At 33.0% G+C, this 19,277-nt stretch overlaps 1 protein-coding gene across 2 annotated transcripts; it reads right to left on the bottom strand.

Annotated features, from left to right (window-relative positions):
* Positions 1-12,648: 12,648 nt before the first annotated feature.
* Positions 12,649-18,653, bottom strand: LOC107911501 (E3 ubiquitin-protein ligase TRAIP). 2 transcript variants are annotated; one of them, XM_016839330.2, is made up of 10 exons: positions 17,930-18,650; positions 17,567-17,837; positions 17,326-17,427; positions 17,153-17,235; positions 16,680-16,796; positions 15,910-16,012; positions 15,282-15,822; positions 14,898-15,097; positions 14,501-14,642; positions 12,649-13,690 (listed from the first exon to the last, which is right to left on the bottom strand). In XM_016839330.2, the coding sequence occupies exons 1-9, from the start codon at positions 18,046-18,048 to the stop codon at positions 14,526-14,528; spliced, it is 1,653 nt and encodes a 550-aa protein (XP_016694819.1). In that variant the 5' UTR covers positions 18,049-18,650; the 3' UTR covers positions 12,649-13,690; positions 14,501-14,525. The 2 variants fall into 2 exon arrangements, with proteins under 2 accessions (XP_016694819.1, XP_040961841.1); XM_041105907.1 differs by lacking the exon at positions 16,680-16,796 and having other exon boundaries at positions 13,337-13,690; positions 17,930-18,653.
* Positions 18,654-19,277: the final 624 nt, after the last annotated feature.

Below are 19,277 nucleotides of genomic sequence, written 5' to 3' on the forward strand. Positions count from 1 at the left end.
GTTAAAAGTTAGTTAAGCCTGTTATTTGTTGTAACTGTTCCTATTTACAACTGATAAGCAGTTGAAGATCAATTAGGAGAGTTGTTAGCATTGATCTCAACTTGTTGTTAGCTTAATATTATATAAAGAGCAGACTCGATCCTTATTTAGGGTATTAAAGTCTTTATCAATGAAATGAGTAGACCCTTTAATCTTTGGTTGTTATTTTCCTGTTTTAACTGTTAGGGATTAACCCGATTAAGCAACAAGTAACAAAAATAGTGGAATAAATTGAGAAATTAAACAGACAAATTTAACGTGGAAAAACCCCTCCAAAGATGATAAAAAACCACGGGCAAAGATAATTTTACTATAATGGCAAAAGAACGAAGAGTACAAAGATGGAGATAAAACTAAACCCCAAACCCCGAAGACAAAGAACCCTCAAAATGTAAACACAAATTTCTCTAAATGTGTTATGAGTTCTAATCTCTAATGGGTTATTTTTTCTAAGGTTAAAAAGCCTATTTATAGGCTAAATTCATATGTCAAATAATAATAAAATAATCTAAACTAATCAGTGTTTGATTAAAACAAATAAACAGAGTTTAACTAGAAGATTATTTCTCAAATTTGACTGAAAATAGGAGTCATACTCAACAAATCTCCACCTTAACTCATATTTCTTCAATGCCATCTTTGCGAAAGTCCGCCACGAGCCTACCTTGAACTATGTAGGGATTTAACTGAGTCGAATCTGTGCTTAGAAACTGGAAGACTTCTAGCCTTTGACTTGTACCAAATCAAAACTAACTCGGGTCTGATTTTCACGAACACAGTGTCCTAACTTTTCAAAACCTGCATCCAAAAGAGAACCTCTCTTCAACGAAACGGTCATACATTTTTCCCTCCTATGACCAAGTTTCCTCTGCTCCAAACGAGTTGACTTTGACTTTGTAACGAACGAGAGATGTCCGATTTCACCGATTACTTTACAACCTTCTAGAATATAAAGACTACCAGTTCTTTTACCTTTTAACAAAATAAGAGCTCCACGAGATACTTTAATGCCACTTGACTCGATGTTGATTCTGTATCCTTTCAAGTCTAAAATACTCAAGGAGATAAGATTCTTTCATAAATCAGGTACATACCTAACACTGGGAGTGTCCTAATCGTCCCATCGTGTATCCTAATTTTAACAGAACTATATGTGGAAAACCATTCTCTATTGGGACACATGTGGAAAGAACATCCCGAATCTAGGATCTACTCGGACGTGAACTTGGAGTAATCGCTCATTGACACTAACAATAAATTATCACCGCTTTCATCGATCAAATTAGCACCAGCTACATCTTCCTCGTTACTCTTAGCAACTCTTTTATTTCACAGTTTATAACAATCTGCTTTGACGTGACCTAACTTTTTACAATAGCGACACCTTTTGTGTCGTTTCTTTGATGCCATCAAAACGGAAGCTTGCCTATCTGCCCTGCTATCCAAATGAAGCTCATTGTCGAGTTTGTCTCTACTCAACAAACAACCCTTCACATCTTCGAACGAGAGTTTGTATTTGCCATAAATCAGAGTTTCCCTGAAAGACTTGTATGAGGGGGGTAAAGAGCACAATAATAGCATAGTTTCATCTTCATCATCAATATGAACCTCAACGTTCTTTAAATCATTTAAAAGAGTAATGAATTGATTGATGTGATCTCTAAGAAGCTCACCTTCGTTCATGCGAAACGTAAATAGACGTTGTTTCAACACTAAACGATTAACCAGAGACTTAGTCGCATAAAGAGTTTCTAACCTTTTCCACAATGAGAATGAGGTCTTCTCCATCAATACCTCCTGCAATACTGTATTCATGAGGCATAACTGGATTGCAGACAAGACCTTTTCATCAAGCTCTTCTCATTTTGTTTTATTTAGATTCTCAGGCTTTTTCCCGGTAACAACCTTTTTCAAACCGGATTGAACTAGAATTTCCATCATCTGAACTTGCCACATATTGAAATTTGTCTCACCATCGAACTTCTTAATTTCAAACCTTGTTGTTGCCATATTTGAATGGGCTGATCTATGAAAATTGAACTAGCTCTGATACCACTTGTTAGGGATCGACCCGATTAAGCAACAAGTAACAAAATTAGCGGAATAAATTGAGAAATTGAACACACAAATTTAACCTGGAAAAACACTCCAAAGAGGATAAAAAATCACGTGAAAAGATAATTTTACTATAATGACAAAAGAACAAAGAGTCCAAAAGATGGAGATAAAACTAAACCCCAAACCCCGAAGACAAAGAACCCTCAAAACATAAACACAAAATTCTCTAAATATGTTATGAGTTCTAATCTCTAATTGGTTATTTTTTCTAAGGTTGTAAAAGAGCCTATTTATAGGCTAAATTCATATGTCAAATAATAAAAAAAATAATCTAAACTAATCAGTGTTTGATTAAAATAAATAAACAGAGTTTAACTAGAAGATTATTTCTCAAATTTAACTAAAAATATGAGTCATACTTAACACTAACAATATATGATACACTCTTCATCAAATATTTCTAACTCCACAAACAAATTTAAATAATAAATACTTAAATGTTTTTAACTACATATTAAGTAACACATGACTTTCCACCTATTGGTCGGTTATCAAACTCATCGCCCAATCATTTCATTACAACTCACATAAAGAAATGTGTCACAGTTGGCACATTTTTCAACTTCGACAAGTGGCACCAAAAGAAAAATGATGACACGCACATGTTTATTGGGATCACTAAAATTTGCATGTATCAGGTTCCCAATTTTCTGGGCTTACTGCTTTGATTCAGCTAACTGGTCTTTCTTATGCTTCCTTTAAAATGGCAAAAACTTATCCACTTGTGCTTTCATGACTGAAAACAAGCCGATGCATTTCTCATAAGGTTAGACCATTGACCCAAATTTAAAACAAAAATAGGAACCCTTGTTTAGCTGGCATTGGAATTTAAACCCAAAAGAAAAACAGCTTCCATTTTGGCTAATTAATTGCACGAACCTGCCGTCCACGCTTATCGTGCTTGATTGCGCATTAAATTAAACTTTGTTAAGAGGAGTGAGCCATGTAAAACGTGTTTGTATCAATGTCCATGGTGATACAAATATATTGACTTCAACAAGCCATTGCCACGCAAAACTTGGATCCATCCAACAGTACTGTCACTGTTGTTATAATTGAATTAAACTAGAACTCCTATTGTTAATGTGTACTCGTGGGCATTGTTATTCAATGATTGTGGAAAATAATTAAATGTTTGATTGACGTTGATTTAGTTACACATTTTATGATTAGTAGAGATGATAAATTTACGTTATGGAGAAATTTTTTTTAAAAAAAACCAACCAATATAGTTTAGAGTAAAGTATTTATGCCTTTTAATAACTTAAATAAAATCTTTAAAGTAAAAATTATTTGTAACAAACTACATAGAAACTATTTTATAAAAAAAAATTTAAGAAATACTTTACTCTAAAAAACTACCCTTCTTTTATAATATTATCTTTAATTTAAAAATAAATATATCTTTGTCGGTTGAGTCTTAGCTCGAGTGATATGAACATTATTGAAAATGCAAGAGGATGTGAGTTCGAATACACTGGAACACATTGTCCTCCTATTTATGGGTTCGGGAGGGATTATGGATAACTCTAAGCATTGTGTCAAAAAGAGCCCATAATAAAATTTTAGTTACTTTTTATGCCAAAAAAAACTTATAATTACTTTATTCAATTCATAAAACATAACTCACAGAATATTTTTAGAAAAATATACAAATTAATAAACAAATCACATTCTAAAAAGCAAGGATGATAAATATATTTAGTTATTGAATTTTATAATTTTTTCCCTATTTTTTCGCAATTCAAAAGATTTAAGGACTAAATGTTGTTGTCAACATTTAAAAAAAATCAATCAAACCGTTAGTTTTGTAGCAAAGAGTATTGAAGAATGAATGATATAATGTCTCATATAATAGTAATTGAGGTGTTGTATTTCATATATTTTGAACATCTCTCAAAAGATAATGTCATTTTTATTTTCATCTTATCATTACCCTTACGTTTATATCCAAATATTTTACTATTGATTTTAATATGATTATTATAATAATTAATCTCATATGTGAAAGGTGTGAAACCTAAAATCCCTTCAAGTCAAACCAACAACATTCAATTCTTCTTTAAAAAAAAAAAATCAAAGATGATTGAATTTCCATTGGTGAGATGGCTAAACAATGAAGTGTCCAGCTTGACAAGTTTTGTGTTTGGTAAAATGTGTTGGCTTCCTCCACTCAAAATTTATCAGCAATATTGGTTATAATAAATAAACTATAATTAACGTATCACTTTTTTTTTTGACATATTAAGTACTTAATATTAAATGTGTTATTTGATTATTAGTGATAGGAATAAAATAAAGAATAATTAATATAAACATAAATAAGTAAGAAGTGCGATCTCGTTTTATTTGGTATCCAGTTTCAGATCTATGCTACTTTTTACATATTTCGACATTGATTCGATGTAATTAATTAAAAAGTTGATAAAATAAGTGGAAAGTCTACAATTTATTAATGTTTATAGATATAGTTTGACTTTGGTTTAGGAATTAATTGGAAGTAGTCAACATTTCTTGGGAGAGGAGTAAAGCCGACAACTATTCAAACTTCAAACCCATTGACTCTGAGTCAGTCTGTCCAAACGTAATCCATGGGCTTTGCTTATGGATAATACCAACCCTCATTACATATTTCACACCCAAACATTATCACGTTTTACTCTACATTTTCCTTTTCTTTCTTTTTACCTAACAAACTGTAGAAATTTTATAAAATGAATTATAAGATTTTACACATTTGTTTTTGTTAGGATCGACCCAATTAAAAAATTAAACACACAAATTTAACGTGGAAAAACCCCTCCAAAGAGGATAAAAAATCCACGAGCAAAGATAATTTTACTATAATGGCAAAAAAACGAATAGTACAAAAAAAACTAAACCCCGAAAAACTCAAAAACGAAGAACCCTCAAAACGTAAACAAAAAATTCTCTAAATTTGCTATGAGTTCTAATCTCTAATGGGTATATTTTCTAAGATTGTAAAATAACTTATTTATAGGCTAAATTAGTAAGTCAAATAAACTATGTTAATAAATGTTAAATATATTATACTAATAAATACTAAATCTTCTAGAAAGAAAATATATTTTGTTTAACTTTACTTGCAAGTAATCTCTTAGAATTTGGGTCACACAACTCTAACAATCTCCACATTGACACGAATTCTTACAACGCTATCTTTACTAAAGCTTGCCATGGCCTATCTTGAACTATGCAAGGAATTAACTAAGTCAAATTTGTGCTTAGAACTGGAAGACTTCTAGCCTTCGACTTGTGCACTGCCAAATCAAAACTAACTCGAGTCTGATTTTCACGAACAAAATGCCCTAACTTTTTAAAACCTGCATCCAAAAGAGAACCTCTCTTCAACAAAATGATCATATCTATTTCCCTCCTATGACTAAGTTGCCTTCGCTCCAAACGAGTTGACTTCGACTCCGTAACGGATGAGGGACGTCCGATTTCACCGGTCATTATAGAACCTTCCAGAATATAAAGATCGTCGGTTCTTTTACCTTTTAACAAAACAAGAGCTCTATGAGATGCTTTAATATTGCTCGACTCGATGTTGATTCTGCATCCTTTCAAGTCTAAAATACTCAATGAGATGAGATTCTTTCATAAATCAAGTACATACCTGACATCTGAGAGTGTCATAATCGTCCTATCGTATTACTAATTTTAACAGTACCAATACCAATTACCTTACTAAATGAATCGTCTCCTATACGCACAACTTCACCTTCAACCGAACTGTATGTAAAGAACCATTCTTTTTTGGGACAAATGTGGAAAGAACATCCCGAATCTAAGAACCACTCGGACGTGAGCTTAGAGTTATCGCTTGTTGACACTAACAAGAAATCATCACCGCTTTCGTCGGACAAATTAGCATCAGCTACATCTTCCTCGTTACTCTCAGCAGCTCTTTTATTTCGTAGTTTATAACAATCTGCTTCGACGTGACCTAACTTTTTACAATAGTTACACATTTTGTCTTGTTTCTTTGATGCTAACAAAATGGAAGCTTGCCTATCTACCTTGCTATCCAAACCAAACTCATTGTTGAGTTTGTCTCTACTCAACAAATGACCCTTCACATATTCGAAGGAGTGTTTGTCTCTGCCATAAATCAAGGTCTCCCTTAAAGACTTGTATGAAGGGGTAAATAGCACAATAATAGCATAGCCTAATCTTCATCGTCAATATGAACCTCAACATTCTTTAAATCATTTAAAAGAGTAATGAATTGACTGATGTGATCTCTAAGAAGCTCACATTCGTTCCTGCGAAACATAAATAGACGTTGTTTCAACACTAAACAAAGACTTACTCGCATAAAAAGTTTCTAACATTTTCCACAAGGCAGATGAGGTCTTCTCCATCAATATCTCATGCAATACTATATTCACGAAGCACAACTGGATTAAAGACAAGGCCTTTTCATCAAGCTCTTTCCATTCTATTTGATTTAAATTCTCAAGATTTTTCCCGATAACAACCTTTTCCAAGCCAGTTTGAACTAGAATTGTCATCATCTGAACTTACCATAAATTGAAATTTGTCTTACCATCAAACTTCTCAATTTCAAACCTTGTTGTTGTCATCTCTGAACAGACTGATCTATGAAAATTAAATTAGCTCTGATATCACTTGTTAGGATCGACCGGATAAAACAAGCAACAAAAAATAACAGAATAAATTAAGAAATTGAACACACAAACGAATAGTACAAAAGATAGAGATAAAAAACTAAACCCCAGAAAACTCAAAAATAAAGAACTCTCAAAACGTAAACACAAAATTCTCTAAATGTGTTATGAGTTCTAATCTCTAATGGGTGTATTTTCTAATATTGTAAAAGAACCTATTTATAGGCTAAATTAGTAAGTAAAATAAACTATACTAATAAATGTTAAATATATTATACTAATAAATACTAAATCTTCTAGAAAAAAAAATATATTTTGTTTAACTTGACTTCCAAGCAATCTCTTAGAATTTGAGTCACACAACTCTAACAATCTCCACATTGACACGAATTCTTACAACGCCATCTTTGCTAAAGCCCGTCGCGGGCCTATATTAAACTATGCAAGGAAGTAACTGAGTCAAATCTGTGCTTAGAAGCTGAAAGACTTCTAGCCTTCGACTTGTGCACTGCTAAATCAAAACTAACTCAAGTCTAATTTTCACAAACACAGTGCCCTAACTTTTCAAAACCTACATCCAAAAGAGAACATCTCTTCAACGCAATGGTCATACATTTTTCCCTCCTATTACCATATTGCCTCCGCTCCAAATGAGTTGACTTTGACTCCGTAACGGACGAGGGACGTCTGATTTCACCAGTCACTATAGAACCTTCCAGAATATAAAGACTGCTGGTTCTTTTACCTTTTAACAAAACGAGAGCTCTACGAGATACTTTAATGTCGCTCGACTCGATGTTGATTCTGCATCATTTCAAATCTAAAATACTCAAGGAAATGAGATTCTTTCGTAACTCAAGTACATACTTGGCATCTGAGAGTGTCATAATCGTCCCATCGTGTTCTTAATTTTAATAGTACCAATATCAATTACCTTACTAGATGAATCGTTTCCCATAAGCACAACTTCACCTTCAACCGAACTGTATGTGGAGAACCATTCTCTATTGGGACACATGTGGAAAGAACATCACGAATCTAGAATCCACTCAGATGTGAACTTGGAGTTATCGCTCATTGACACTAACAAAAAATCATTACCACTTTCATCGGCCAAATTAGCACCAGCTACATCTTCCTCGTTACTCTCAGCAACTCTTTTATTTCGCAGTTTATAACAATCTGCTTTGACGTGACCTAACTTTTTACAATAGCGACACATTTTGTCTCGTTTCTTTGATGCCATCAAAACGGAAGCTTGTCTATCTACCTTGCTATCCAAATGAAGCTCATTGTAGAGTTTGTCTCTACTCAACAAGCGACCCTTCACATCTTCGAACGAGAGTTTGTCTCTGCCATAAATCAGGGTCTCCCTAAAAGACTTGTATGAAGGGGTAAAGAGCACAATAATAGCATAGCCTGATCTTCATCATCAATATGAACCTTAACGTTTTTAAATCATTTAAATGAGTAATGAATTAACTGATGTGATCCCTAAGAAGCTCACATTCGTTCTTGCAAAACGTAAATAGACATTGTTTCAACACTAAATGGTTAGCCAAAGACTTACTCGCATAAAGAGTTTCTAACCTTTTCCACAAGGCAAATGAGGTCTTCTCCATCAATACCTCCTGCAAAACTGTATTCATGAGGCACAACTGGATTGCAGACAAGGCATTTTCATCAAGCTCTTCTCATTCTGTTTGATTTAGATTCTTAGGATTATTCCCGGTAATAACCTTTTTCAAGCCAATTTGAACTCGAATTGCCATCATCCGAACTTACCACAGATTGAAATTTGTCTCACCATCAAACTTCTCAATTTCAAACCTTGTTGTTGTCATCTCTGAACGGATTGATCTATGAAAATTGAACTAGCTCTAATACCACTTGTTAGGATCGACCCGATTAAGCAACAAGTAGCAAAAAATAGCGGAATAAATTGAGAAATTGAACACACAAATGAATAGTACAAAACATGGAGATAAAAAGCTAAACCTAGAAAAACCCAAAAACAAAGAACCCTTAAAACGTAAACACAAAATTCTCTAAATGTGTTATGAGTTCTAATATCTAACGGGTGTATTTTTTAATATTGTAAAAGAACCTATTTATAGGCTTAATTAGTAAGTCAAATAAACTATGCTAATAAATGCTAAAAATATTATACTAATAAATACTAAATCTTCTAGAAAGAAAATATATTTTGTTTAACTTTACTTGTAAGTAATCTCTTAGAATTTGGGTCACACAACTCTAACAATCTCTACCTTGACACGAATTATTACAACGCCATCTTTGATAAAGCCCATTACGGGCCTATCTTAAACTATGTAGGGAATTAACTGAGTCGAATCTGTGCTTAGAAGTTGAAAAACTTCTAGTCTTCGACTTGTGCACTGCCAAATCAAAACTAACCCGAGTCTGATTTTCACGAACATAGTGCCCTAACTTTTCAAAACATGTATCCAAAAAAGAACCTCTTTTCAACAAAATGGTCATACATTTTTCCCTCCTATGACCAAGTTGTCTTTGCTCCAAACGAGTTGACTTCGACTCCGTAACGGACGAGGGACGTTTGATTTCACCGGTCACTATAAAACCTTCCAGAATATAAAGATTGTCGGTTCTTTTACCTTTTAACAAAACGAGAGCTGTACGAGATACTTTAATGTCGCTCGACTCGATGTTGATTCTGCATCCTTTCAAGTCTAAAATACTTAAGGAGATGAGATTCTTTTGTAAATCAAGTACATACCTAGCATCTGAGAGTGTCATAATCGTCTCATCGTGTATCCTAATTTTAACAGTACCAATACCAATTACCTTACTAGATGAACCGTTTCCCATGTGCACAACTTCACCTTCAACCGAACTATGTGTGGAGAACCATTCTTTATTAGGGCATATGTGGAAAGAACATCCCGAATCTAAGAACCACTCGGACGTGAGCTTAGAGTTATCGCTCGTTAACACTAATAAGAAATTATCACCGCTTTCATCAGCCAAATTAGCACCAGCTATATCTTCCTCGTTACTCTCAGTAGCTCTTTTATTTCGCAGTTTATAACAATCTTCTTCGACGTGACCTAACTTTTTACAATAGCGACACATTTTGTCTTGTTTATTCGATGCTAACAAAACGGAAGCTTGCCTATCTTCCTTGCTATCCAAACCAAACTCATTTTCGAGTTTGTCTCTACTGAACAAATGACCCTTCACATTTGCGAACGAGAGTTTGTCTTTACCATAAATCATGGTCTCCCTGAAAGACTTGTTTGAAGAGGTAAAGAGCACAAAAATAGCATAGCCTAATCTTCATCGTCAATATGAACTCAACATTTTTTAAATCATTTAAAAGAGTAATGAATTAGCTGATGTGATCTTTAAGAATTTCACATTCGTTCCTACGAAATGTAAATAAACGTTGTTTTAACACTAAACGGTTAGCTAAAGACTTACTCGCATAAAGAGTTTCTAACCTTTTCCACAAGGCACATGAGGTCTTCTCCATTAATACCTTCTGCAATACCATATTCACGAGACACAATTAGATTGCAGATAAGGCATTTTTATCAAGCTCTTCCTATTCTGTTTGATTTAGATTCTCAAGCTTTTCCCGGTAACAACCTTTTTCAAGCCTGTTTAAACTAAAATTGCCATTATCCGAATTTGCCACAGAAATAAATTTATCTCACCATCGAACTTCTCAATTTCAAACCTTGTTGCTGCCATCTCTGAACGGATTGATCTATGAAAATTGAATTGGCTTTAATACCACTTGTTAGGATCGACCCGATTAAGCAATAAGTAACAAAAAATAGCAGAATAAATTGAGAAATTGAACACACAAATTTAACGTGAAAAAATCCCTCCAAATGGGATAAAAAAACCACAGACAAAGATAATTTTACTATAATGGCAAAAGAACGAAGAGTACAAAAGATGGAGATAAAAAACTAAACCCCGAAAAACTCAAAAACAAAGAACCCTCAAAATGTAAACACAAAATTCTCTAAATGTGTTATGAGTTCTAATCTCTTATGGGTGTATTTTCTAAGGTTGTAAAATAACCTATTTATAGGCTAAATTAGTAAGTCAAGTAAACTATGCTAATAAATGCTAAATATATTATACTAATAAATACTAAATCTTCTAAAAAGAAAATATATTTTGTTTAACTTGACTTGCAAGCAATCTCTTAAAATTTGGGTCATACAACTCTAATAGTTTTATAAGATAATAATATATGTAGTGTTGAGTAGGCAGAACTTTGGGCAATTAATGATGCTTGGCTTGAGATGCTAAATGGGATAATATTATTGTTGACACGGATTGTGCCTAAACCCTTACAATAATCTTAGACAAATCTCGTGGTAAATCGAACAAGAATTTAGTGATAAGAATAAATGAACTTTGTAGCAGGAAGTGGAAGGTGATTTTACAAAGGTCCCAAGAGAAGCTAATACTACAACTCACATATTGGCTAATGCAATGCAAAAGATCCGGTATGGCTCTATCAAGTTCAAGGAAATCCCAACAGAAATCATTGAGCAAGTTCGGTTGGATGAGAACCCAATTTGTAGTACAAATGCTTTGTCTTTGTGATTGATTTATATTCTATTACCCAAAAAAAAAAAGAAACTTTTTGACTAGTTAATATATTGTTTGTTATATTATTATTTTATCATTTTCAAATTTTTATTATTTATAAGAATTCTAATTTTATTTATCACTATAATATGGCAACAAATTTACACTTTAACCTTATTTTAAATTGATTATATTATTTAATTAATTATAGATCATAAGTATATAAAATAATGTATATAGCATATAATATTAACATAAACAATTAAATTTCCTAACAAAAAATAAATAAATAAATTTCATTATACGGGAAAAGAACATATATTCTTTTCATTATTATATAACAAAAATTAGTACTACAAATACGGTTATTATACATACGCTTTCGTTTTCTTGCAGCGTTGAATTGATTAAACTCTACAAGTATCTACTATTGACAGATAACAAAATTTTGACTACATATTTAATTTTTCAATAATTTTTTTGTCTTTTTTCATTCCCTACCAATTTTATACAATATATATCTTCTATAAACCTAGCTACAATCATTAACATTACCTAACAATTATAGATTATAATAAATTAAAATGTATTAAATAATGTTATTTTAAAATATGAAGAATAAACTTGATAAAACAATTACTATTACAATATCAAGCGTTTTACGGTTTTTTTATTTTATTAACTGTCTAATTTTATAGTTGTTTTATTATTATTATTTATTAAAAACAAATAAAAAAATAAAAGCACAAAAGAAACAAAATCTAAAATGAATCTTTTCTCTAACAATGGTCAACTAATTAGGTTGTTGTTGACTTTCAAATTTCAATGCAAGCGTAAGTGTATCCGAAAAAAATTGTTTTTGCTTTTTAGCTGTCCACTTAGACCCGCCTGTCCGGTTGCCCTCCATTTCTTTTCAATACAAGAAAAAAAAAAAGTCAGTTCAGCTATTCAAGTCATCAGAGAATGACACGCGTACGGCAGTCTGTGAGACGACAAGAAGCAGTCGAACTTCCCTTCAAAATTTTATATTTCTCATTAGATTAAAATATAGGAATCAAATAAATTATTAACAAAAACTCAGAAGACCAAGCACCGTCTCGAAAAATATATTAGTACATAAAAATGGGCATATTGGTGCAGAGGTAAAGAATCCAGAAGACCAAAAACAGGCGTAAATCTGGGGGCAGCCATTAGTATATTGATTGAACAGCGTAAAACGACTTTAGAACTCCAGAAATAATCTTTATTCCAAGTAATTTTATTTTTATTATTATTTTGAAGAGAATAAGTGGTGTCATAATCTTCTACATTCTTCAGCTTATTTTCTCAACAAACTATATCTCTATCAAGTAAAAACATTTCTTCATTCTTTTTTAAGCAAAGGCGCTGGCTTTTGTTCTGGAATCGTCAATCGTCTTATAACAAGATGTGGTCTCTTAACTAATCTCAATATCGTATCTAATTAGCAACAGAACCAATTCCGATGGCCGAATCTAGAGAAAATCAGCACCACGTGTTATAATGAAATTTCAAACCCAGCATGCAAACACAGCAAACCGACATGTTTCAACGTAAGACCACCAGTTTTGTTAGAAAACGTTTGCTGCAAAAGCCATCGAGATTCTTGCACAAAGAAAAACATTAATACTCCCCCCCCCCGATGTGCGTATTTCATGTTTCAATGTAATATATCGACCCCATCCAACCCTGATTCGTGTCAAACTTGAGAGGCAAATTACAATTCGGAAGCGAAAGAAAGGGACAGCATTAAATAACCTTTTATATGATGTAGGGCAGTTATTAACATCAAATAAGCTAGAAATAAATATTAAAATTATACATGAATTTTAATTTAATATGCAATCATATATATGAAATTATATATATGAAATTCTAATTGTGTTTCAAATGTATATTTAAAATTTTAATTTTAATTTAATCATACATATTTATTGAAATAAATACATCAATTTACTTTTATATTAGATAAATATAATTATTTGTGTGAAATATATATAAATATAACATAATATTACATCAATAATTGTGTTAATAATTTACAAAAATTAGATCAAATTAAAATTTTATATATAAATTATACAAAATCAAAATTCATATATAAAATTGTAGATTAAACCATAATTTATATATAGTTTTGAGATTTATCTCACAAATATATAATATAACTTACTATTCAAGCGGCATCAAGCCTACGTCATCATACACTGATGACATAAGCAAATTTGCTTCGGCCTTGTTTCATTATTCCCCGGTACAAGTTCAAGCTGCATTAAAACATAACAAAATGAGATTTTGTAAGTTTTCCACGCCAATATATTTTTCAGGCTCCTTAGATGAAATTACTTAAAGGGTTCCTAAAATTATCAATTTAATATTTATATTATTAGCAAAATCAAATAAAACTAAATTTTAACAAAGAACATAAAATTTATTATTATTTATAATTCAATTCAAAAAGATTTCATTTGCAATGCTAACTATCATAAAATTTGATCTTATTTAATTCTTTATAATAATACAAAAATTAAATTAATCCATTTGATGGTAAAGGGACTAAATTGATAAGGTCACTATTATAGAGGGGCCTGTCAAGTACCTGCTCCTAAAATCTAATGTACGACTTCTGTCAACCTTATTATGATATTGTTTATGTAGAAAAATAGGGACAGTTTAAGCTGATTAATTGTTTACCTTGTGAAGCTATCAGAATTAACAAGAATTAAAACACAACAGAAGACAATTTCACGAATGAAACTCTTAACCCGGTCAGTCAATCAACCAATATAAATTCATAAGCTTAATTTTCTCAAGGTTTAAATGGTAGCGATGAATTAGCAAACCCTTATCATGTGTATACCACTAGAATCCTAGATACCAAGTTACTAGACACCCTTTTTTATATTGAAGATTGGTGTGAACTACAACCTGTCTGCCGTCTAGTTAGATTCTAGATGGCAGGTTAACCTAAAATGTCTATGGCGAACACCATAATGTTAATGTCAACTAACAATGTTACAATATAATTGCTGTTCTCGTTGGTCAAAAAAATTGAAAAGGGGCCTTCAAGGACATACCATGTGCTGAGTCTTCAACTTTCAATCAGTAATGGGTCTTTCCAAAGAAGTGCTCTATTTGCAAGCATCCTCGAGATGGTAAACTATTTTGTTTAGCTCCACATTTTAATCTCTTTGCACCAACTGAATTCTCCTTATCACCCTGCATTGATGGATAAAATCAATAGTTATGTACAGTAGGAAAATAGGTAAAGACATTTATCAAATTTATTACAATGTTCTATCAAGACATTTTCTTTTGCTTTATCAAGGTACAATACTAAGTATTGCCAAAGATAAAATGTGCTCATTAAGTTGATCTATAACTTTGGGCTGGCCAAAAACTGATATTATGATCAACTGCTGAAACGAAAATTTTCAACTAAATATAGTGAATTAAAACTACTCTTGAACCCACCATTGAAGATTGATTCGTAGATCGCATAACCTTAATTCTACCACCTCTCCCATCAGCACCAACAGCAATTAAATCACCACTATTTTTAGTTGAACCTTGTTCAGGCGTTGATCCAAGCAGTTTGCCACGCTTGCACCATTTCCCTAAATGCCGTTTAGTTCCATCCGGACCTAGCAGCCCACCAGAAAAACAAATATTCCCTGTAGGAATGCAAATGTTCCAAAAAAAATATGTAAGAATACCAAATGTAAATTCTGTTAAGAAATGACGTGGAAGGTAGTCCCAAGTTCAACATATAAGATCAATGCACTTGTTATGCTTTGGCTTTAGGAACACACTGAGAAACCTACTTATGAAACTTGAATTACCACGATAACAAGATACCTTGTTCAGAAAGTGGAAGTGAAGGAGTATCCATTTTAATGTTGAACATGGGCTTTATGGGAGCAGCTTCTGTAGCATTATCAATATTTGAACTAGTTCTCGACCCTGAAAATCCAGCCACAGTTGCAGCTTCCATATTAACATCAGACACTGCCTTTGGCAGTGATGTAGCAGACTCTTGAATAATATTCTCACCATTTCGACATTTCAAATCAGGACTTGAAATTATGTATACATCCTCACCCATGTTTCCCTCATCGTCTATAACCACAGTACTTGAGCATCCCTCTCTACCATAATTGGCAGCCTTAGGACTATCTAGAGGGGTGTTTTCCTTCTTTGAACTTGGTAAAGGTTTAAGTGATATTCCACTCAATTCCAAGTTAGATTGTTGCATCTGCTGTTCTTTTGAAGAATTTTTGGCATTTGAATAATCAGAATTGTCACCCATTTTACTATCAGTCTTCTTCAAAGCTTTAAGAGCCCTCAAGACTTCATTATCTTTCACTTCAATCAGTGTCTCCATTTCCTGGACTCTTTTCTGATGAAATCATAAAACAGAATAACTTTCAGTAACATTACAGCACTCGTGGAACAAGATATTCATAATGCTTCATAGCAGACTCACTTTTAATTTGTCTATCTTTGATTTTGCTTTCTCAAGTTTCTTCTGCAAACGAGCTTCACCTCTACCAAGAAGATTGCACTTGGCCATCAATTCTTTGTAACTCCTGTATAAGTTTGAGATGGATTGCAACCATCAGTAATGGAAAATGAAATGGAAAAGATAATTGCAGCAATTTGAATTATTAATAAAATATATATTAAAGAAAAACAATGCCCAATATCACAACAAAGAAAGAACATCAGGACAACACAATCTTTTTTTTTCTTTGCTCGTTTTTCAATCTTTGCATTTGGAATTAGACGACATGAGCAAGATGAGCAGATATGTTAATCTTAATTCCCGTTTTCTTTTTCTTTTTTCAATCACTAGCCTACCACCATCCAATGACCCAATATATATTTGAGCGTTCGAAATGGATAGGGTGTTCCCCCACTACAAGGAGTTAAAATTAAATCACCCAGCACTTATTACATGCTCAACTGTAACAACTGTGCATCAATGACGAGCAGTATTAAAGTTCCAAAATGTATTGCTAAATCCTAGTAAGCAAGTTAGCCAAGCCACTTAATACATGCTCAACTGTAATAACTGAGCATCAGTGACGAGCAGTATTAAACTTCCAAAATGTATTGATAAATCTTAGTAAGTTAGCCAAGCCAAAACTAATTGAACTTATAAAAATTCATTATCTAGAAAACACAGCTAGACTTGTACAATGTAGCTTGAAGAAGGTAAGCAGATGGACTATGCAGAGGTGGTAACCAACTTACTTTTTATGACAGGATAGTGACCTAATCAGATTATCTACTACATCTTGGCTATTCCCTTCATTACCCAGTGAGGCCAACTTTAAAATCTCGCCTTGCTCCAGGTCAAAATCTGACACCCTATCATAAACCATAGAGAAACAAGTAACAAACATCATTAATTAGAACGTAGTATGAAGAAAGATGTAAAGAGGGTCGTAGGATTGCAAGGTACACACTCCACAGGGCTAAAGGAGAGATCCCATGGATGTGTATATCTAAAGGTTCAGTTCTAGAGTGTCAAAGATAGAACAAAAGTGCTAATAGATCGGTTTAGGTACGTATTTGATTTGGGTTTGGCTATTGAGTTTTGATTGATTTATATGTTTGAGATTGGGTTGTGAGTTGACTGTAAGTGTTTGATTTGTTTAATTGTTAACATAATTGGAACTGGCATTTTGACATAATAAGAGTAGAAAAACGAATAAAAAACTCACAGTTTTAGTACAGCAAGTTCCTTGGCTAGTGCCAAATTCCTTTGTTCCAGCCTTGAACATTCCAGAACTGATTTACTAAGCTCCTAGATTACAATCGCCCAAAAAAAATTCAAAATCATTTAAATGAAACTCTAAAAGAAAATAATTTTTCCCCGATGGCATACAATAGTCACCTCAGATTTAGAACTGAGCTTTTGTTGAATAGATGCCTTTTCTCTTAGGGCCTCGTTTTTCAAGGTCATTTCCTTCCTCGCCTGATCTCTGAAATTACACAGCTAAAACTCCAGAAGACACATGATTTGAGAAATTGAAAGTAGAGAAATTTAAATTTTCAATTCAAATTCCATTTTTACTCCATATAACTACAGCGTTTTCTGCATTTCTTCAGAACGAAATAATTGAATCAAAAAGTACCTGCTCGTTTATCTCATCGTGTTTCTCTTCATGACGTTTTAAGGATTCGCTAAGCCCCGATACTTTGAACTGCAACTTCTTCACTTCAAAGCGTAACGACTCCGCATCTTCCTCACGATCAATCAACTTTTGGGAGCAAACCGACTGGGTCTGGTCTCCAACTGATTGGAAATAAAGACGAGTCGCATTGTGCCCAACACAAGTTTGCTTGCATACAGGACAATTGTACTTCTTCGTAGAACTCGAAGAGTACTCAAACCACTGTTGTAAACTGTACGGTTCCAAAAGAAAATAATAAAAAACGTCGTTTAGATATATATATTTTTTGAATATTAACTAAGAAATGAATGTGTAAATACTGACCAGAGCTCGTGGAAGACATGGCCGCAAATGGAGATGCACTGGAGATCTTCTACGATCGGTTTAAGATCTTCGTAGCAGATAGAACATATGGTTTTGGAAAAGGAGCTCTCGTTGATCATTGCTCCGGCTACTTCGATGCTCTCGTTTTTTGTTTTTTTTTTTTTTGCTAATTTTTCTTTTGGGGTTCTCACTCCTTTTCTATTTTTCTCGGGAAAAAAATGGAGCGGGATTTGAAAAATAAAATTGTAAAGGCGCCACGAAAGCTGCTAGGCGGGAAAATAGCTCAGCTCACGTGTGGCACGTGCACTTTTTAATCAGAAAGAGAAAAATAACCCCATTGATTTGGTGACGGTAACGATGAACTGGAACACGAAAATAACCCCCGTTGATCAAAAGCAATTTCCGGATTCACTGTGTAAGTTCGTCTCATTACAATAATCAGAAGAGCAATACAGAAGAAAATTATTTAAAAATTGCCAAAACAAAATGAATTGTAAGAAGGAATATTTATATATAAAAATAAAGAAGACGAAGGTGAATGAAAACTAATCGACATTCGAGAAATTATGTGGGTTAGGGTTTAGGAAAGGCAGCTACATTTCCATTGACAACAAGTACTCCGATCGTTTCATTTCCAGGATATGAAAGAATCAAAAGGGGAGAAAATGATATGAAACTCCCTCTTCTTTTTCTTTTTCCCCCTTAAGATTTGAGAAAAATAAAATATATTCTATAATGGCTGGTTTCGGCTTTTATCTTTGCCAAAGTTTTATGGGCCATTGGATGTGTAGAACTCTAATGGTGTCAAGGAAGAGAAAAATAAAGCAAAGAAAATAACGTTTTTTTTTTTCTTCTTTAGATTAAAATTTCACCTTAAAATTTGAGTTTTTTTTTCTTGAAACACCATTTGTTGTTAAAAATTAAGATAATCCCTCTGATATTAAATTAATAAAACACTATTAAGATAAATTTTAATTTTAATTTAATATTAAATCATTAAAATAATATCATTTTTATAATAATTAATCTGAAATCAAATTTTCTGGTAGAATTCCAGTAGGAATGTAATTTTTTCACTGTTCAACCACCAACAACCAAACTTTGTTAGCCACCGGGATGCCACCGTCACAGCCATCGGCACCACTATGTCCGGGGATGTAGGTGCGACACCCTTACGGCATCCCAAGCTGGTTCAGTCTGGGTCAATGACGACCCAACCGGTTCGGTTTAGCCACCGGTTGGACTGTCAGCTCGGTTTGTAATGGCCTAAATTCAAGGTTATCAGAATAGTGGTTTCGTAGCCACAAATCCGATTTAAAGATAAATTTATTTTAATTTTTTTGCATGA

Source organism: Gossypium hirsutum, chromosome D11, assembly GCF_007990345.1.
Source record: "Gossypium hirsutum isolate 1008001.06 chromosome D11, Gossypium_hirsutum_v2.1, whole genome shotgun sequence".
NCBI lineage: Eukaryota > Viridiplantae > Streptophyta > Magnoliopsida > Malvales > Malvaceae > Gossypium > Gossypium hirsutum.

What these genes read in the sequence shown, in the direction of transcription:
- LOC107911501 (XM_016839330.2), bottom strand. Translation starts at nt 18,048, where the DNA reads ATGATCAACGAGAGCTCCTTTTCCAAAACCATATGTTCTATCTGCTAC. An exon ending in CAAAGATAGACAAATTAAAA is followed by an intron (nt 15,823 to 15,909) that starts GTGAGTCTGCTA and finishes TGATTTCATCAG; the next exon opens with AAAAGAGTCCAGGAAATGGA. An exon ending in ACTTCCACTTTCTGAACAAG is followed by an intron (nt 15,098 to 15,281) that starts GTATCTTGTTAT and finishes GCATTCCTACAG; the next exon opens with GGAATATTTGTTTTTCTGGT.